We start from the raw sequence: 22,605 nt of genomic DNA, 5'->3' as shown, positions 1-22,605 counted from the left end.
ATCGCATCTCATGTTACGACCATTACAACCCTGCATTTTTCACGCCCATACCTCACAATTCCATGTTCGACTTTAAAGTGCTCTTGTTGCGGGCCACTGAATGCTCTTCTTATACTGTACGCATTTTTTGACTACCTTTGTCTTCACGCCAACCCTGAACGTTGGCTTTAATTATGCCATATTTTCTTGCAGCTGCACAAATATTCTTTATTTTTGCATGTTTAATAACCATTAATTTAAAATTGGCATCATAATATTTACAAGAACTCGTTGAAAAATTTTGTCAGCAATACTTGTTCTATGTGTTTCTGCAATACGATGATCCATCTATAAAACTCTTGCTAAACATCGGGTACAACTGGTTGCTGCTAGACGCACGGCTTCAGCAGCTTGCAGGGTACAGTATAATAGACGTGGACATTGAAGGTCAACAAGTTTTGTGAGCAGTGATATGGCCATTCCGCACTAGCGTATTTCGCACACATACCTCACAATTTCATCTTTGACTTCTTTGAAGCGTCCTTGTTGCGGGCTATTGAATGCATTTTTTTGTACAGTACACATTTTAAAGCTATCCTTGGTTTCACACTACTGCCAAAAATTGGCTTTAATTATGCTGTATTTTCTTCTGGCTGTGAAGTTATTCTTCATTTCCATGTGTTCAATAACCATTAACTTTAAATAGGCATCATCAATGAAAACCTGCTGAAAATTCGCCAGCAATACCTGTTCTACATGTCTCTACAATACGACGAACCATCATGAAAATATTCCTGTTGTCTATAAAACGGTAAGCATCAGGTACAGTAGACGAGTTATAACTCTGTCACAGAGTAACCATGGCCTTTCTGAGAATTCTAAGGGTTGTATCCTTGCTATTCTAATTCAAATGACATTTCCTGCACAGCTGGGGCTCGAAAGTACATTACGGTTGACCTTGCAATTAGCTCAAGAGAGTAGGCCTAATGTTTTGATGCCATTCTGCGGATTTGAGAAACTTGTTTTAGAGGCTAGTAGAATTTCATTCTGTTTTCACTATTTTCCGGAACCAGTGACGTTACACAGAGGCACTGTACAATTGACTGCCATGGCTAGCGATGTATATACTGCCGTGAGTGAGAAAACCAGTCGTGCTATAAACATGAGCACGTTAATGTTTATTGGTTGATGCTATTGCAGAACAGCTGCGTGGAGACATCAAAATAGTTCATTAGCCAGTTCATAGCATAATGCGATGTTACGTGCAAAATGTCCAGAATATAATTTCTCAAATAAAGTCAGAATAATATGCACAAACAGATTCATTGTCATTAATATAAGCAAGCAATTCAATCTGAAGAATGCCGGGAACCCATGCCCTCATGCATGACCCGCCATATTGAATCTCTAGCCTCTATGACACCGTCCGTTTGCGCCGTCTTGCACCTTTAACCATAATGACACTCCGTTTGCAAAGGCTCGACGGAAGCTTTACCTCCACTCACCTCCATTGAGTTGATGTGGAACGTGGTAAACGGATATGTTGCACTTAATAATAAAACTCGTAGAAGTCAGAACATTAACGAGGCTCTGGTGAGTGTGACAGCTGAAATGTGGCGTGCCTTTTATCACATGGTGACGGAAGAACTCAGATTCTGGGAATCGGACAGTCTTAGCAATAGGACTGTCGACCGTATTTTCATTAATCCGAATGCTATGAGTGGCAGCGAGAAAGAAAGAGAGAAATCCGACCTGGAAGGAGTTTGTCCTTTATCAGATTCTAATTAGGCAAAGTAGGGGGAGAGATGATACTCGTACGTGGCGCGTCCCAGGTGGCGGATAGGGGGGGTCCTAACCGGCTTGCCGGCAGACTTGAGGGAAATAGAATACCTCTCGCGGACCAAACGCACACCCCCTGTGGGTGGGGGAGGCGGACGAAGAATTCACCCACGGTATCCCCTGCCTGTCGTAAGAGGCGACTGAAAGGGGCGACCAAGGGATGATTGAATTAGAACCATGAAACTACTTTTGATTCGTACCATCACGCGGGGAACACCATGGGTCGCCTTTACTAATGAGTAGTACCACTATATTTGGTACACAATAGGTTTGTGATCAGTAGCAGCAGAGTGTGGTTCACCTGTGGGTTTCCAGTACCCGTGATTAGTACCATTGTGAGAAACACCATGGGTCTGGGCGTTGCCTGTGAGTTGTACCGGTACTCACTATGTGAGGTACACCACGGGGCCCGTGGGACCGGCACCCGCAACTAGTACACCTAGGTGGGGAAACTCATCGGTTTGCGTTGGCTATGAGTGGCGCCATTGTGTGGGAAACACAATAGGTCTGCGTTACCTGTACGAAGTATAATACTTGTGATTAGTACCATCTTGTGTGGAACACTGTGAGTCTTCGCTACTTTTGATTAGTACCCCAACATGACAAATACCATGGTTCTACTTTACTCGCGACATGTACCATTCTGTGGGGCCTTAGACTTGGATTTTGCACCCCTTTAGACATCAAGCATCCTCGATTCAGGATTCTGCTTTATGAGTGGTCCCTTGGTGAGTAATAAATTATATATGATCCCTTTTTTTTGTTGAATCCACTAATTTTTTTTGTTTGCTCGTTTTTTGTTGTTGTTTTTCTTTTTGCTTCATGTCCATCCATTCCTTCTTCATGACAGTTTTTTTATTTTGGTCAGTGGATGATTTTGGATTTTTTGTTATTTCATTTCGTGCCATTAGGGGCCAATAACCTCGATGTTAGGCCCCTTTAAACAACAAACATCATCATCATTTCATCCGCATCAGTGATATCTGGCAACAGTATGATGTAATCGCGGCAATCAGGCGAGTTAATGACAGTTCCTAAACAACCCCACGTGACTCTTGCCATGTTCTCCGAAGTAGCCCAGTCATTCTCCAATCAATGTAAAAACCGCAGATGGATACATGATGCTCTTTGTTTACATCAGTTTTAGTTCTCTCGATGATGGCAGAATAATAAAGACGCAGACTTGAAGGTTGAGTTTTGTGCATGCGGTGGGTGAAAGGAAGCAGCATGGTTATCGTGGTAGCTGCCAGTGGTGTTCATTACTGTTACGCCACAAATGCAAGACGACCCTTGATATATCACATACTGGGCGAGTTGGCCATGCGATTAGGGGCGCACGGCTGTGAACTTGCATCCGGGAGAATAATGGGTTTGAGCCCCACTGTCAGCAGTCCTGAAGGTGGTTTTGCATGGTTTCCCATTTTCACACCAGGCAAATGCTGGGGCTGTACCTTAATTAACACCACAGCGGATTTCTTCCCATTCCTCGGCCTTTCCTATCCCATTGACGCCATAAGATTTATCTGTGTCAGTGTGATGTTAAGCAAATTGTAAATAATAATAATAATAATAATAATAATTAATAAATAAATAAATAAATAAAATTTATTGCATGAAATTCTGAGAAAAGACAACGTCTTGGATTCGGAGAAATATGGTACATAGTATTTATTTTATGTAGGTTATTGTTAGTGTTGAAATGTCACTTCACAATTCCTATACCATAATTGTACAGTATGTGTGAGAGCGAGGTAAATGAGGTGTAGAGTCGTGTTAGTTACTGAAAAGAGAGATCCATTTCGTGTTCCAGAGCAATGACAAAATGGAGCTAACGGAGCGTCTTCAGCACGAGCAGCATGTCAATAAGGAACTGGGAGAGAAACTGGCTCAGCAACAAGTTCAGCTACATGATGCAAGGTCAGAGCATTTCTGTTTTTTCTGTCAACAGATACGACAATCTGTTTATAGTTTTCTCTCAGCCTCACATCTCTTGATAACATATATCCTTTATTTTGCCACAGTTATTCTTTGTTCTTGCTAATATTTATGAATAAAAAGGAACAAGAAGTTTGTAGGCCAGGCTGAGTAGCTCAGAAGATACAGCGCTGGCCTTCTTTGCCCAACTTGACATGTTCAATCCTGGCTGCGTCCAATTGTATTTGAAGATATTCAGATATGTTAGCCTCATGTAGGTAGATTTACCAGCATGTAAGAGAACTCCTGTGGGACGAAATTTTGGCACTTTGGCATCTTCAAAAACTGTAAAAGTAGTTATTGGGACATAAAACCAATAACATTGTTATTAGAAGTTTGTAGAATTAGTTAACACGATATTATGATCATGGTCACCAGACCTATATTTTTATTATGAATATTGATAGAACATACAGTGTAATACGGCTGTTGCCATCGTTACTTTACTCATTACCATGATGATTGAACAGTTCTTATCGAAATTGTTGATAAGTTTAGTCTAGCATGTTTTACTGCAATGGTAGGGACAGAGCACACCTCAGGCTTAGGATATTCTTTTGTCTCGACAATATAAACATGTCCTAGGTCATTTCTCAAATCCTTTCTCTTCTCTGTCATTATTTAACTTGTTACGACGACGATTGAACAATTTTATTTAGCGTATGGCAAATACATGGACAGTCATTGTAATCATGAAGAGTTGTCTTGCAAATGGTTTGCCCTTGTGATAAGTAGGTTTTGAGCAGCATGTTCGTATTTTTATAGCTTTGCAAGTCATTGGTCTTCTTCGGAGGCGTTTACCTTCAACAATCTCAGTCGCCAAACTGCCATGCTGAATACTGCAGCCCTCTCTAGGGACACCAGGACCTTGACGTTGAGTGGGGGCTTTTCTTTTTTTAATTAATTTTCAAATTCCTCTGTTGAATAAATAGTTTAATTTTATTTTAATTTTTGTTTCCATTTAACATGTTCTTAGGGGACAATTGCCTACTTGTACTTCCTCTTAAAAGAAGAATCACCACCACTGACCTCGAATGACTTAATGTCGCCAAGCCAGACAAAAATTAAATGCAATGTACTAAAGTGTCCTAATGCCATAAAATGATGAACACAGACTGTTGTTCTCTCTTGCTCTCGCTCTCTCCAGTTGCGACTCCTCCGTTAGATGACACTGACGCTGTTGTTTATAAAATTTGATCGGCTAGTTAGTAATAAGAAAATGTTGGAATTGGCCAAGCCTAAAATCTCTTTGCAAGGGAGCATAGCATGACAAGTGCTATCTTACTTTGAGGAATACCTCCCTGTGCTTACAATGGTGGGAGGATTGGAGGGATGCAAATGAGATACTGGCAGAACTAAATGAAAGTGCTTGGAATAGAGCTGGATGGAGACGCAGGTCAGGATATGTTCCTTGTTATTATATTGTTCAACGACCTTTGTCTGGGTCTCCATCTCTCTTAACATGTCAAAACCATCTGTGTTCTGACATCCTCATTTCTTACCTTGTCCTCCTATTTCGTCTTTGCTATTTTACTTCTGAAAACTTTCATCTCGCTGGCCTGTCTTTTTGTCAGTGTGCAGGTCTCAGGATGGGAAAATAATACCAGTTTCTCATACTCTGTTATATTCTGCATCAATTTGCTTCCCAAGTACTTGAAGCTTATCCAAAATTTCAGGCTCTAATCTGCCATTTTTGCAGGACCATTCTTTTCTCCTTCTCCTTCTCCTCTGCTCATCTATGTATTCCATATTTACCATTATATTCACCTGACCTTATACTTCCTCTCCGTTTGCTTCCCATACTTCAAGCAACTAAGTCCACTTACATTCCTTAAACTTAGAAAATGAATTATGGTTCATTATGGTTTACAGAACGAAGCATGTTACGTTGTTACAGAAATCATCTTGAACAAAAGCAGCAGCTTCTCATTGAGCTTCAGGAAAATTCATCGAAACTATCCAGTGAGGTTGAGCAGCTCAGGCAGTTTGAAGAGCAAGGAAGGTTAATGAGTGAACCACAGGTTTGTAACCTTCAGTTAGTTATCTATAGCTGATAGAGTAACTCAGTGATACAGGCTGATGAGTGAACAGCAGGTTTGTAGCTCTAAGTTAATTATCTGTAGTTGGTAGAGTAACGCAGTGATGCAGGCTGATGAATGGACCCAGTTTTGTAACCTTCAGTTCGTTACCTGTAGCTGATAGAGTAACTGACTGGTACAGGCTGATGAGTGAACCGTAGGTTTGTAACATTCAGTTAGTTATCTATAGCTGATAGACTAACTCACTGGTACATGCTGAAGAGTGAACCACAGGTTTTTAGCTTTTAGTTATCTGTAGCTGATAGAGTAACTCACTTGTACAGGTTGATGTGTGAACCAAAGGTGTGTAACTTTAAGTTAGTTATCTGTAGCCAAGGTTGAGTAACTCACTGGTACAGGCTGATGAGTGAACCAAAGGTGTGTAGCCTTAAGTTAGTTATCTCTAGCCAGGATTGAGTAACTCACTGGTACAGGTTGCTGAGTGAACCACAGGTTTGTAGCTGTAAGTTAGTTATCTGTAGTTGACAGAGTAACTCACTGGTACAAGCTGATGAGTGAACCAAAGGTGTGTCACCGTAAGTTAGTTATCTATAACTGATAGAGTAACTCACTGGTACAGGTTGATGAGTGAACCACAGGTTTGTAGCTGTAAGTTAGTTATCTGTAGCCAAGATTTAGTAACTCACTGGTACAGGTTGATGAGTGAACCACAGGTGTGTAACCATCAGTTAGTTATCTATAGCTGATAGAGTAATTCTGTGATACAGGCTGATGAGTGAACCACAAGTTTGTAGCTGTAAGTTAGTTATCTGTAGCTGGTAGAGTATCTCAGTGATACAGTCTGATGAGTGTACCACAGGTTTGTAACCTTCAGTTAGTTATCTGTAGCTGATAGAGTAACTCACTGGTACAGGCTGATGAGTGAATCAAAAGTGTGTAACCTTCAGTTACCTAAAGGTATGTATATATATATATATATATATATATATATATATATATTGTATGGAACAAATGATGTACATTATTGTACACAAATATGTACATAATAAATTAAAAGTGAATATCAAGACTCTTCAGCCAGGAAAGCACTGGAACTGATGCTTTCATGAACTCTTCCCAAACACCTGTGAATCTACATTGTGGACACGTCCTAATGATGTGGTTCATCGTCTGTTCTTGAGCTCCGCAGTCGCAAGTAGGTGAATCTAGCCATCCCCATTTGTGCAGCGTTGCTTTGCACCTATCCTGACCAGTTCGTACACGGTTTAGTTGGCACCACGTACTTCTTGGTAGATCAGTTCCTGGAACATGCTGGGAAGGATCATCTAATTGTATTTGACGAGATGATGAGAAATCTCTCCACCCTTCCTTCCATACTTTGCTGATGTTGAAAGGCCCTGGCTGCTTAATAATGTTACCATCCCAAATAGGCTTCCTGGATTTCAGACCCATGGTTGGTGGATTACTCAGTACTGAGTGAATCGGAAGGTGTTTAAAGTCAGGACAGATGTAAGTTTTCCAAGTTTGAGCAGCAGCTTGTTGTCTTCTCAGTTGTGGAGGAGGTATACTTGCCAGTACGTGCAACCATGGCACAGGGATTGATCTTAGTGTGCTTGTTATGATCCTTAAGGTCTCATTGAGCTGAGTATCCACTCTGTGGACATGAGCACTTCTGTACCATACCGGTGCACAGTATTCGGCAACAGAGTAGACCAGTGAAAGGCTTGCCATAGGAGGAGTACTTGCATCAGCATCGCATGTTGTGCCGGCTAGTTTGCGAATGATGTTATTCTTGGTCCTAAGTTTTCCTGCAGTATTCTCAATGTGTTTTCTGTAAGTCAGAGAGCGGTCGAGAGTAACTCCCAGGTATTTTGGGTTAGGATTGTTTCTCACCCTTTTTCCGCAGAATGTAATGTTCAGCTCTTATTTGGAGATTCTATTGTTAAGGTGAAAAGCTGTGACCTCCTTTTTTGATGGATTTGGGCAAAGCCTCCATTGTTTGCAATAGTTTTCTAGTTTTTGTAGATCCTGTATCAGGATTTCTTCTCCTTCTTCAAGATGGTTAGTTTGAATTGCTATGGCAGAGTCATCAGCATAGCAGAACTTATGGGACATTGTTTCTGGTACATCGCTTGTATATAGGTTGAAAAACAATGGGGCTAAGACGGATCCTTAAGGGAGGCTATTCTTGATGGTGTACGACTTGCTACTTGATAGAGTAACTCACTGGTACAGGCTGATGAGTGAACCACAACCGAGCTCGATAGCTGAAGTCGTTTAAGTGCGGCCAGTATCCAGTATTCAGGAGATAGTAGGTTCGAACCCCACTGTCGGCAGCCCTGAAGATGGTTTTCCGTGGTTTCCCATTTTCACACCAGGCAAATGCTGGGGCTGTACCTTAAGGCCACGGCCGCTTCCTTCCTACTCCTAGCCTTTCCCTGTCCCATCGTCGCCATAAGACCTATCTGTGTCGGTGCGACGTAAAGCAAAAAAAAAAAAAAAAAAAAAAAAGTGAACCACAGATATATAACCTTAAGCTACTTATCTGTAGCCAGGTTGAGTAACTTAGGGCCTGTACTACGACAGTCAGATAAAAAGTGCGGTATAAATTTATTTGGCAGTTTGGACATTTATCTGGAAGTTTGGTTGGAACCGCATACTACGACTTTCGTTTATGTCAATCTGGGAAAATATTCTCGAGTATAGCTATGCCGAAGTTGGAGAGGCTGTTAACGCTCTTATCTGGCACTTAGCTCTTATCGGGGATGCTACTCTAAAGAATCAAGATGGCTAATCATGAAGATGAATCTACATCTGCATGATGCTATGCGAAATTAAGTTGTTACAATGTAATTTATGTATATATTTATAAAGTATGTCATGCTTCCTGTCCAGCTATCACAGAATTCTTAAATATTTCCCAAGCTAGGAAGTTGTTGCTACTGAGTATATCACTAGAACACAAGCAGGCAACCGTAAGCTTCATGGGTAGCCGTGGTCGTTAGGGCAGCAAAGCTTGCTGCTTAGCAGTTTTACGTTGGTTCGAGTCCCAATAGTCTAACATGTTTTTTACTTTGTAAATGGTAGTCGGTAGGGTACTAGAGGTGATAGTACACATTTCCTAATCATTAAAATGCATGTCAAAAGCGTGAGTTCTATTCCAAATCTGCGACGCACATATGGAGTAAAGGTACACGACGTTGTTCATGGCAATTCGTCCGTCGAATGAAAATGTTAAGGAGGTTATATTTCTTTTACTTCATAATAACTTGCTACAAAAGTATTTACGCTAAAGTGAGATAGATGCTTGCCAGTTACTATTCTCACATTGTATTGAAAAGAAAGAAACTAACTACTTATTCAATGAGCAAACAATAAATTGAATTAATAATAAAATTAATGATCCCACGCTGCATCAGTGGCATTAATTACGAATATAAACTTTACTTTCGTCGTAACGCGCAACCTCGTAAATAGTACTAGACAAAAAAGATACATAACCTGAATCTTAACTTTTGCGTCCAGGTTACATTTTCAATCTTTTTATTTTCTATAACAGTTTCAGTTTCGTTATACAGTTAATTAATTTTAACATTTCTTCGTATGTGTATATTTCAGTCCTAATTCTGTTTTTGACCTGGACTTCCACATTATAGCTTAAGAGTCTGATATTGGGTTCTAGTAATACAATTTCAAAAGGAATAAACAAACGAAAACACCAGGGAACACGTATACCACCGCGCTAAATTTCACTATATTTTCAGTAACCTTATTACCAACCCAATAAAAATGTTACTACATCTTCCGCATTACAATACCGTCGTTAAAATCCGTTGGTAGTACGCAAGAAAATATTTAACTTCTAGTTTGCAAAACTGCAGCCTACGTGTCTGGCTGTTTATCTGACAGTAGTAGTACAGGCCCTTTGTGGCACAGACTGATGAGTGAATCGAACACTTAAAACTAGGATTACTGCAGCAAGGGGAGTCCTGGCTGGCTGATTAGGAAGGCCACAGACATCCATACTTTGGAAGCTTGATCTACATAAAAAATAAACAGGTACATGTTCAAGGATTTGCCATTGCCCCTCATTTAGCGAGAAAATGGAATTTTAAGTTTAACAGCCTGCTTACCAGTCTTGTGCTTGAGGGGTGAAAGCCCCTGGGTTCAATTCTTGGCCATGTCAGGGAGGTTTATTTGAATGTGAGGGCTGTTTTGAGGTCCACTCGTCGTTCGTGGGAATAGTTGAGCTGTCTATCGGTGAGATAGCAGCCACGGTTTGGAATGCCGATAGTAATGGCCAAGAGGATGCATCACCTTGTAATCTATAGGTGTTCAGGTGAGCAGTGGTTGCTTGGTAGGTGAAAGCCCATTAGGGCTGTAGTACCATGGGGGGCAGGGTTGGCAAATTCCTTGGAATTACCTGTAGTACCACTGGTCTAGTAATCTGCATCCTGAGAGGCTGTCTTGAATTTGAAGCGTGCCATTGCCTCATTATTACTTTCAGAGATCATACCTAACCTTTAATGTACTACAGTCCACTGCCTGACAGAGTATCAGACTACACTGGTGGAATTTCTTTCTCTACCGACATTATAGTCTGTAGTCTTTTACCAAAATTCCCATATAAATGAGAAATTTTGAATTAATATCTTCTAGAAAAGATGGGGTTATTCTGTATGGAATGGTGTATCCTATGATAGTTACTGATTTACATAACAGTGATTACAAATGCTGTGACGATGTATAATGAGTTTACATTGGAATTTTAATTTTGTACAGTATGAGTGTCACTCATTAGATATCAAGTGAGTATAATATGGTAATATTTATTCCAATTCAGCCCATGTCAGTGACACATGCGGAGATCATTCTGAGTCACTTCTTTTTGCATTGAATAAGACAGCACAAGGATGTAATTAATTATGACACTTCACAAGGCACAAACACAACATTCAATTAAATGATAAATTTCACAAATAAGCATGTGAGAACATTGTCCTCAAAACTTGCATTTTGTGTTTAGATCTTTTGAAACAGGTCGCATACAAACGCTACAGCACATTTCTCACTTTGGAAATTCAATTTTTCTGCCTTCCCCTTCTGCAAGCGTGCGTTGCATCTGCGAGATGTACCGTTCGTACGCCAGTATTAGGAACACTTTGCACCTTAGCACTCTGTCTCTATAAACGTTAAGTGAATGTTCATACAGTGGAACCTTGATTCATTGTTTCCGGCTATTGCAAAAAAAAAAAAAAAAAAAAAGTAGGAAAGCAATCGATTTGGAAAACACCCGTTATAAAGCAGTTGCAAAAAAAAAAAATAATAATGTATATACTTTGATTATAGATGCACTTAACAAACATAATGATGAATAATGTAATGATAAAAAATGTAACCATAACCATTTAGTACCTTCACACCTCTTGCAAAAAATCATTACGGTACTGGCAAAGTCTGTAATAGATGTTTGTTTTTTGGCCTGATTACGTTTTATATGGAGCAATGAACTTTCAATATTCAAATAGTTTGCTGCTCGCTGCTGTCAGTATCATGAGTGTAAAATGTAGAATCGAATTGTTTTGAATGCGCTCAGAACTTCAGAAACGTTCGGCGGTGATTTGACGTCTCCACTCTTGCTGCCCCATAATACACATTCGTCAGTTGATAGTGTGATACTGCCCCACAACTCCTGTACACTGAGAGCAGAACATGTGAGAAGTTCACTGTCTGTTGATACATACATATAAAATTCCACGTTGTTCACGTCCAGCTTTTCCCAATCATCACACATAGGTCACTCATTGACGACATTGTCCATACATTAAATCATATAGTCCATATATTCGACACTTTCATTCTAGCTGCACTTCCAGAAACGGTTATGAATTGTGGCTGGCGAGTTCTGATCCCAATCGGTTGATTGATTGATTGATTGATTGATTGATTGATTGATTGATTGATTGATTGATTGATTGATTGATTGAACAGTTATGAATTATGACTGGCGAGTTCTGATGCCTAGCCGATGTTATGAAATGAATTGCCTGCGGACGTTGATTTTCATTTCAGAACATCTTTTTGAAACGCCTGGATTTCTGAAACTTTCCTATAACAATAGGCACACGCTTATCGCACCCATCACTGTTACAACACAAAAGAAGAGCCATGCGATTATTTGCTTTTTCCCACCATGACACGACACTCCTGTGACAACACAGATGAAACGGGCTTCTTTCACAATTGTCTTCCTGACCGCACAGTAGCAAATGTCTCTGGGTTTCTATCCCTTGAGCACCGTCGGCAGGTTTTCAAACCACAGTTCCGTACCTGTTGTATCTACAGCAGCACTCCCCTTGAAGCAGGAGATCCATCCATTGTAAACTGAGAAATCTGTGAAGTTCATTCTTTCTGCGATATGGAGGCATTTTTCTCATAAGGCATTGCTGTCCACAGGAATGCCTGATATTCAAGCTTGTTGATACCAGGTAAAGAGTACAACCTCCAACTCTTTGTATGTAGATTCTTTTCCAGTCTTTGTTTTCTATGTCATATCAAAAAATCCACAAAATAAGACAATTAGTAACAACAGTGCATGACAAATGCACACACAAAATGAAATACTGTACTGTAACAATGTAGTCCACATTCCTGACATCGCTTGCCTTGAATACTGTGGCTCAGAACTCGGCTGAAAGTAATGGAGCTGTTAGTCATGCAACATGGCCCTGTTTGGACGACGTTATAGCAGTTATTGATTCAACATGGCATGGCACAGCCGCTGTCACAGCGCGGCTCGAAATTACATCAGATAGCCCGGGAGCGAGACAGAACAGGCGAGCGTGTATATTGATATGATGATTGATTGGGGTTTAGAGGTTGTCAGACCAAGCTCGATAGCTGCAGTCGCTTAAGTGCGGCCAGTATCCTGTATTCGGGAGATAGTGGGTTCAAACCCCACTGTAGGCAGCCCTGAAGATGGTTTTCCGTGGTTTCCCATTTTCACACCAAGCAAATGCTGGGGCTGTACGTTAAGGCCACGGACGCTTTCTTCCCACTCCTAGCTCTTTCCTGCCCCATCGCTGCCATAAGACCTATCTGTGTCGGTGTGACGTAAAGCAACTTGAAAAAAAAAAAAACGACAGAGAGGTCGGGACTGAAAATTATGAATGGTAGATCTGGAGAAAACTAGAGTTCCAGGAATGATCGATTGAGGTTCCACTGTTCTTACTAGTGATGACTAATTGTTTCAGTGTATGGTTAGTTATTTAGGAAGCATACATTGCCATTTACCAGAAACCTCTGTACTTGCACACTACTGTATGTTTATATTTGAATTATTTTTTTGTCTCTCCATCTCCATTGATGTTAGTGATTATACACACTATTTACAACTGAACTCAGGTAGGGGCATTAAGCCCAGATTTACGAGCTAGAGGAGTTAACCAGACAAGCCAAAATTCTGGGACCAAGGAACTGAGAATCGAGATCTCGTGTTATTGCTCCACAGCTCAACCTCACTGTCAGCTGTCCTCCCACCTCCTTATTCAGCGAGGTTGGCATCATCCCCCATCCCTTATCAGTAGGGGTAGTCTTCTGCCTGTAGTTTTTTCTTTACAGGAGCGGGCAAGTGGCGTGGTTTCGGTCTCGTAGCAATTAGCTTGCATTGAACCCCACTGTCGCAACCCTGAAGATGGTTTTTGCGTGGTTTCCCATTTTCACACCAGGCAAATGCTGGGGTTAAACCCTAATGAAAGCTGGGGTCAGTTCCTTCCCACTGCTGGATGTTTCCTATCCCATTGTCACCATAAGACCTGTCTGTGCTGCTGTGTCATAAAACGAAATGCAACATTTCTTGACAGAAGCCGTATCTTTTGCATCTGTCTCTTGTCAAAGCAAAACTTAGTCACATGTCTCCTTGTGGTGCTTAGTAATGACTGGTGTGTTGTACTGCAATAGCACTTTATGGCACAATAAGGGAGGCAATGGCAATGCCGAATCTCCTCACTACCGAGGTCGATAGCTGCAGTCGCTTAAGTGCGGCCAGTATCCAGTAATCGGGAGATAGCGGGTTTGATCCGCTCTGTCGGCAGCCCTGAAGATGGTTTTCCATGGTTTCCCATTTTCGCACCAGGCAAATGCCGGGGCTGTACCTTAATTAAGCTCATGGCCGCTTCCTTCCCATTCCTAGGCCTTTCCTATCCCATCGTTGCCACAAGACCTATTTGTGTCAGTGTGATGTAAAGCAAAAAAAAATCACCTCACTCATGCCACGATCATCTCCCTCTGTGGATCAGTGGTAGAGTGTCAGATCCCAAGACAAATCCAGCAGAGGTAGTCTGATTTTTGAAGGATGGAAAAACGTTCACTCAACACTGTGTTGTATGATGTTGGCATGTAAAATATTTGGTGATTACCCAATAAAAATCTTTAAAACTGTGCCAGAGTTGGCCAAGAGAGATTGGTTTACTCTGCCATCTAGTAGGTGTGGAATAAAACAGAACATTGAAATTGACAAGCAAGCCTCCAGATGGTGTCAAATTAAAATACTTGCACACGGTAGCTGAGGCCATACAATTATTATTATTATTATTATTATTATTATTATTATTATTATTATTATTACCTATAACATGGTAACCTTAGGTGGTGTTATTTAACAGACAATTCTTTCTTTTTTTTCACCACATTGTTCCTTGATCTGTCAAATGTACTGTCTATACAAAAATATATATTTTCATTATTACAATTTCATTTCTGCACTAACTCTCTTGTTCACAGAACAATGGGCAACAGACGTCCGATCGTAAGGATGATATGTTGGCATCCTTATCAGCGAGTGTTCGCCAACTGGAACTAGAACGAAACCAGCTTCAATTCGAGCTGCAGCAACTGAAGCAGCATTCTGGTAAAAAGCTGTTTTTATTTTCAAAAACAAATACCATTGAACTACCGCAGGCCCAGTAGACAAAGCATTCCAGACATAGGTGTCTTATAATTGAGATCCATGTTCCTAAGAAGAAGATCAGCTTTCCACACAGAACTGTTATCCTGAACTCTTTACGGCCTCTGTGTTCAATCTTAACACCTTACAGAACTGCGTACTTTGGATCCCTTAGCCCGGAGCTTGCTTTTGAGTTTGAATTCCACCATAGACAGCCCTGAAAATGGTTTTTGCACTTGCGTCTGCTGTCCGATCCCATCATTGCTTTAAAACCTATCTTAGTCAGTACAAAGTAAAATCAATAGCAAAAAATGAGAACTTTTTAAAATCTGGCTCCAACCACTACTTATTTTTCTTTATAGAATGGAACTGTGGGTTCCTAGAAGTCAACAATCAAATACATTTCTAAAGCATGTAAGTCAATGCAACTCTTTTGGCGGACCTGCAGTGAAACATTCCATTTACCGTTACATAATCCCTTATGAGACCTCAGACGTACAGCCTGTCTCAACTTTATAATTTAAGTTTTTTCTTTATGTTTTGATATAGGCACTTGTGTTTGCAATACATGAGTATTGAAATGTTGTGTCTAATAAACAGTAGCCAGACAATTCCTGTAACTACTCAGCTGGCAAGCATAGGGCAGTGACGGTGCTCGAGTCATCATCTCTCTGTTTATCTGTAGTGTGGTAGTTGAGGTGGAGGTGAATACATCCGCAAGTAATCTAGTGGAAGTGGCACATGATCCGCTCTTAATGCTATAAGTGTATCAACCACAAAGAGCGTGAAAATGAAAAATGCTAATACTATTGGAATCAGCAGAGAACTAGATGATAGAGAGATAAGGAAAAGGAGATTGTTGCTAGGCACAACATGCTCCAGGTAATCTCTCTATTCGGTGAACTCTTGTGACGAACCGAGAACTAGAGTTGACCGAGAGAGAGACTTGTGGTAGAAGCTTCATGCTGTTGAGCACTTTGAGTTAGCTGTGCTAATCTGTGGCTGGCCTTACTGCTCATCACTTCTAGGAATATAAGATATTCAGGGAATTTTCAGGTGTGAATTGTAATCAAGATTGCTATTTGCCTTCTGTCTTTGGTTCCTTAGTAAATGACTGCTCTTTGTTACAGTACATGTGGCCTGTTTCAGATCCTCATGTGCTGCCTCATCCTGATGTGGACCCTAAAAGCTACATCTGCATGAAGGAGGCCATGGAAAAGTTGGAGGCAAGGTTCACTAAAACCATGCAGGAGGTGGCAGAACTGTCTGATGAGAAACAGAAGTTGGAACATATAGTGCTACAACTCCAGGGAGAGACCGAGACGATAGGTGAGACCACGCTGTAACTAGCTTTACACACATTAAACCTCTTGATGATTCTGTACTGACTTACAAATCATTAGAGTTGACTCCTAAGAGAAAATTATATTTTTCCACCTAACACTATTATGAAAGATTTTACACTATAAATAAATAAATCATGAAAAGACTATAACAGAAGAACATATTTCAATTCGTGTTGGACCATTATCAGCTTGCTAACAATTAAATTAACAAGAGACCTTCTAAAACATTACAAACAAAATGATACATAAAATAGTGTGTTATGAATAATAGGTCATTGATATGGTGCAACTACACTTGTGCATCTTGATGCTAAATACGCACTGCGTTATTACAAATTATTACAAACTAGCTGATGTACCCGTGCTTTGGTATGGAATTCTACACTGTATACAGAATTCTAGGTTAAGTAGTGTACACGTTGTGAGTATATCAGTGTAATGGCAGGCCCTCTTGCCTCAGTCAAGCTGGGGAGTTTTTGTTATAATCACAGACACTGTCTCCACCTGCCTTTTTACATCCTCAGAAAGACTGTGTTTGTGGTTTTCCCAACTGAAGTCAAAATAGGTCATTACAATGACATCAGTAGGAGTGTCATGATAAAAAGCAATGCTATCACATGAAATACTGAATCAAATTTTAAAAATGCAAATTTTCTCACTTTTAACGAACAGCACTACTCTATTCTAACAATTTACGAACTTCATCATATAGACCTGTATTGATACAGTTTAAATTAATAACTAGTGTTAGGTTTAATGGTCCACGCAATCAGTATACTTCACTTTACAAGTGAAAACTATTTAATATAAAAATATATTAAACATAATTTGGTACATGTTTCGTCTCATTTGAGATTTCAGCCATAACGTCTCGTAGCAGGTTACATTGCCCATTATTGCTGTCTAATAATTTAAAAATGGAAGAACCCATGTCATATGCTGCAATTTGCGATAGATGCCACTTCACCCAAGCTATGGACTAAGCAACCAAAGTCTAAATTCATCTAAATCCATAAATTTTCTTGTTATAGTCTCCCCACTGTTGTTGGGGGCAGTATAATAACATCCACATTATCCCCTACCTGTTGTAAGAGGCTACCAAATGTGGGCCAGGTGCTCTGAACTTCAGAGGGTGGGTAGGTTGGTGACCACCAAGCCCTTAGCTGAGCCCTGGCATTGCTTCCACATACCTGTGCGAGGCTCCTCACTTTCATGTATCCTTTCTTCCTCCCTTGGTCAACTCTTGTCCTTGTCTGACCCCAACAGTATTACGTATGGAGGCCTAGGGATTCTTTCATTTTCATGGCCTTTGTGGCCCTTGTCTTCCTTAGGTCGATACCTTCATTCTTTGAAGTGTCAGACCCCTTCCATTTTTTCTCTCTGATTAGTGTTATACAGAGGATGGTTGCCTAGTTGTACTTCCTCTTAAAACAATAATCACCACCAGTCTTACCATAGTCGGTACGGCAAAACTGAATAAGACATAAATTATTGGAAATTGTATTCTATATAACTTTCGTTATGTAGTACTTTTCAATAGGACCAATAACATAGGTAATTCAAAATTAAATTTTAGGCACCTTCTCCTAAACTACCATTTCAGCCAGGGTGAATAAAATTATTTATAGCATAGACTGAAGTTCTTTATTCTCCAACTTCACATACCGATTTCCATTAAATTCTGTTTACCTATTTTCTCGTGGCTCGGATGTCTCTCATCATAGCCGGTACGGTAAAAATGTATCAGACATAAATGATCGGAAATTAAATTTTATGTAACTTTAGTTACATAGTATGTATCGATAAGACCACTTATAACATAAATATTGAATTACATTTTAGGCCTTCCCCCAAACTACTATTTCACTCAGCGTGAATAAAATTACTTATGGCCTTGATTGTAGTGACTTATTCCCCGACTTTACATACCAATTTTTATTCAATTCTCTTCAGCCGTTTTCTCGTGATGCCCGTACGTACAATATCACGTAGCAGGCAGTGTGCAGAGAGGTAGAATTCGTGAACAGTGGCGATGCCAACAGTTGGCGAAAAAGCGTGGCTTATATAATCAATTCATACGCACCAAACAGTACTGTCAATGCCGATGAAATTGCATTGTTTGTTTTATTTTTTTAAATACTGGGGCCAAACGGACTTATGGTTTTAAAGGAGAGAATTGCCAGCCGGGAAATGAACTGTGTTGCTATGCGGTGCACACGGAAGAGAGAGACTTCCTTTCCCCGTCATAGGACAGTTCGAAAAGCCACGATGTTTTAAGGGCGTCGGGCACGTTCTGTGCAGGTACAAGGCATCTAAAAATGTAAACAACACAGCAATCCAAAAGATAAACCATTTTGCACAGGGGAGCCAGTAAAATTTGTCCTCGTCTTTGAATCGTGTCTTTTTTTTCCCTTTCGATGCGTGAGGTTATGTTTGCCATTGTTTTATCCAAGTGCATTATTTGAATAATGTAAATGCACCTTGTTTGATACATTTCTGAAGAAAAAAGAAAAGAATTCTGTGCCATTTGAAAAGTTTTAACACATTGGAGACTGAGTCTTAAGGTGGCATATGGGCAGGCAGACCGCCATATTTTGAAGGTTTTTAAAAAAAATTGTAGAAAATAGTAGCTAGGTTGCAATTGTAACATGTATATATCATCAAAAAATTAAAAGTGCCTATTCTACAGATTAAAAAGTTGCATTAAGATCTACGTATTACATTACACATTTTCCAACGGTATGCCTTTTGCTACAACAAAAAAAGTTTGACAACAAAGTCTTGCACATAATGAGCTTGAGTGTGGAATAGTTTTAAGCATTCAGGGATGTAAAGTGCTACAGAACACTTTGGATACCACCAGTATGTCTGTTTTCTCGTTACTTTCCCATTTTCCGCTTTTCCTTTATCTGCACTGGCTTTGCAAGTGCGTCCATATCACCAAAAGTACCCGGCAAATGTGAATTATCATCGCTTGTTTCACTTCATTCTAAATGAAAATCCAGTCATATGAAAATCATGAAACATTAGCTAAATAAACTACAAAGTGCAAAATCACACCTGGGTGTAATATGATAGAATAGGTTATATATACCTTTATCACTAACATGAAGTTCGAAATCAGGGTCTAGATCTGAATCATCTACCTCTTCTTAACCACTGTCATCAAAAATCTCTTCTAAAATCTCTACAATTTCACCTTCATCAGATGATCCAATCATTATTGCAGAAACAAAACACACTTCGCACGATGTGAACAAAACTCTGAAAGTGCGCACCTTGAGCAGCTGGAAGCATGAAGTGTAGAAGCGAACTCAAGCTAAAATAAGCTGCTATAAGTTCAGAGAAAATGACAACAGAGGACACGAACGCACAGTATAGCTGTTATAAAAGTTCTTTAAAGTGGTATGTATACTTTCTGCCTGATTCTCATCCTGGCTGTGTTGACAATATAACAAATACGCGTGCCCTGTTTAGCCTTGGGCATGGTCAGTCTGAGCTGTTACCCCACCCCGATACACACTTGGGCTCAGTCTCCAATGTGTTAACTGACAATCAAGATGATTGCGTGCATTAATGGGTCTTAGAAGTGCCATGGCGGGGAATCGTACAAGTATAGTCACTGTACAGTACTGTTGTTGTAATGCAGACGGAAGTGAGAGACTTTCTCCCCTCGTCATAGGAAAGTTCGATGAGCCGCAATGTTTTAAGGGCATCGGGTACTTTCCGTGCAAGTATATAAAAGGCATCTAAAATGCATACGGTACAGTAATCCAGTGAATAAAGCACTTGCACAGGGAAGCCAGTATGGATTTCTCCTCATCTTTGAATCATGTTTTCTTTCTTTTGATTTCATTGAGTGAGGTTATGTTTGCCAGTGTATTATCCAACTGCATTATTTGAATACTGTAAATGCATGTTGTTAAATACATTTTGGAAATAGTTTTTTCCATGGCATTTGAGAGGTTTAAACTGTGAATCAGTGTTAACAGCATGCAGTGACGGGTCTTATTGTGACGCCGAATTACGTGTTGACAGTTAATTCGAAATCACGTAATTCGAAGTCCGATTTTTGCGTCCCAACAACTTCGGATTAACGACGTTTTACTGTAATCTAACTAGCTGTCATGATCTGTTCTAGAAGCAGAAGTTGAAGTATATAGTGCTGACACTCCAGCCGTTGCTATAAGACCTATCTGTGTCAGTGCGACGTAAAGCAAATAGCAAAAAAAATATATTAGTGTGATTTACTTTATGTTAATATGTGTTATTTACATGCTGATTTTTTGTAATGTGGTTGCAAAATCACAATAATTAATATGAGCTGCTTCGAGCAAAGCCCTACATATAGGCTGAGTGCAAGAGGGTTAAATATCTGTGATCTCTTATCCAATCGGATGGCGACACACTCCCAGATGTTTGAAGCAGAGTAAACGCTGCCTGAATGAAGTGGCGCCAAGTCACAGGAGTCCTTTTTGATCGGAGGGTGCCAGTGTATCTGAAATCGAAAATCTATAGAACCATCATTAGACCAGTGGCACTGTATGGAACTTAGTGTTGGCCAGTCACTAGGAGACATGAACAACAGCTGCATGTCATGGAGATGAAGATGCTTCACTGGCCAGTGGGATTTACTAGACGATTTACTAGACTGGATCACATCAGGAATGAGGATGTTCGGATGGCTTTTGGTGGGATCCCAGTCCCTGAGAAAGTATGAGATAATAGTTTGCGATGGTATGGCCACATGCTACACCAAAACAGTTCTTCAGTTGTGAGAAGGGCATTAAACTCATGTCCTGAGGGCCTCAAAACACAAGGGCGATGAAGGAAGCGCATGCTCGACACTCTGCGGAAGGACATGTACGTAGTGAAAGTCTCTGCTGAAGATGCACAAGACTGCATCAAGTGGAAAAGGAAGTGCAGGACGGCAGACCCTGTGATTAAGTGGGATGTACTCAGAAGAAGAAGAAGAAGAAGAAGAAGAAGAAGAAGAAGAAGAAGAAGAAGAAGAAGAAGAAGAAGAAGAAGAAGAAGAAGAAGATATTGGAAAATTCTGCCCAGTATATTTGGATAATATCCTTATTTCTAGTGAGAACGTCTAACAACATGTTATAAATGTAACAAAGGTTTGTGGAGAATTGTCACTTTGCATAGTCCTGCGTAGAGTACCTTGGCCATGTTTTGACTGCAGAGGGCTTGGAGAGGCAGCCAGAGAAGAATCAGGTTCTTGAAGAAGCACAGCTTCCTTGAACTCAGCTTGTGCGGCTGGTACAGTAGCTGCGTCCCTTGTTTTGGAGAGAAGGTAGCTCCACTCACAGACTTGCTACACTATGACCGGCCATTCCGATGGACCAACAAGGAAGAGACTGCATTTTAAGAAATCGAGACAGACATTTGCAGTGCTCACAGTCTAGCTCATCCAGATCCCCAGCTGAAGATGTATCTACAGACCGACACTAGCAACTAAGGTTTAGGTGGAACAACGGTGGAAGTGACATGAGTATGCCAGTAGAAAACCATCTGCCACAGGAGAAATGTTACTGCACAGCCGAGAAAGAAGCTTTGGCTCTGGTGTGGGCCGTAGGAGAATTTAGAGGGTACTAAGAGGGAAGAAAGTTTCAATTATATGCCAATAATGCAGCAATGGCTCGTACTAGCTTTCTGAAAATGGGGCATCTACTGTGTGACAGAAGCCTCAGCTTAGAGACACGTCACAACTTTGTCAAATGCTATATATATTCAATGCTTCTGTATGGTGCTGAAACATATATTCAATGCTTCTGTATGGTGCTGAAACATAGACTCTGAAATGTAACACAATTAAGAGAATAAATGCCTTCTATAGATGTGGGTGTTCCGAAAGATGTTATGGATCTTGTGGACTGACCTCGTCTCCAATGCTGCCGTACTCAGACGTATGGGGAGGGAATGAATGTTGATATGTATAATCAAGAAAAGAAAGTCAGCGTACCGTGGGCATATTATGAGGAATGAAAAGTACAACTTACTTAAATTGATCATGCAGGGTAAAATTGATGGACGTAGGGGTTGCGGTCAAAGGAAACACTCTTGGGTGAGGAACTTACCAGATTGGACAGGACTAGATTCTAGTAGACTGATGAGGATAGCTGAACATCATGCAGACTTCGCTGTGATTGTGGCAAACCTTCAGTAATTGAGAAGACACTACAAGAAGAAAAATGCAGCATCAAACCCAGCTCCAAATCTAAACTGATGCTATGGGCCTTGTTGCTGGCAGAATTTGATTTTGATATATGTCATGTTTCTGGATGTACTAATCAGGGAGCGGATAGTTTATTTAGGCATGCAGCAATGGAACCAGAAACAGGAAACACTATTGTAGAGAGGGAATTTCTCAAGAAAAGGGGAACTGTAAGTAACGAACCTGTCCTTACGATTATCCAAAAAGTATTTGTCTTGGAAATCCTGAGAAAATGACAAGATCAAGATAATTCCTGTT

General features: G+C 40.4%; 1 protein-coding gene across 1 annotated transcript in view; it reads left to right on the top strand.

The window, feature by feature from the left end:
- The window catches only part of LOC136871787 (golgin subfamily A member 2), an 88,254-nt gene that overhangs the window by 51,405 nt on the left and 14,244 nt on the right, over positions 1 to 22,605 (top strand). The window contains exons 9-12 of the mRNA XM_067145372.2: positions 3,629 to 3,735; positions 5,690 to 5,813; positions 14,613 to 14,739; positions 15,925 to 16,104. Coding sequence (XP_067001473.2) covers positions 3,629 to 3,735; positions 5,690 to 5,813; positions 14,613 to 14,739; positions 15,925 to 16,104 — 538 coding nt within the window. The remainder of the gene's footprint in view (positions 1 to 3,628; positions 3,736 to 5,689; positions 5,814 to 14,612; positions 14,740 to 15,924; positions 16,105 to 22,605) is intronic.

Source organism: Anabrus simplex, chromosome 4, assembly GCF_040414725.1.
Source record: "Anabrus simplex isolate iqAnaSimp1 chromosome 4, ASM4041472v1, whole genome shotgun sequence".
Classification (NCBI taxonomy): Eukaryota; Metazoa; Arthropoda; class Insecta; order Orthoptera; family Tettigoniidae; genus Anabrus; species Anabrus simplex.
This window is presented reverse-complemented; position numbering and strand designations above follow the sequence as displayed.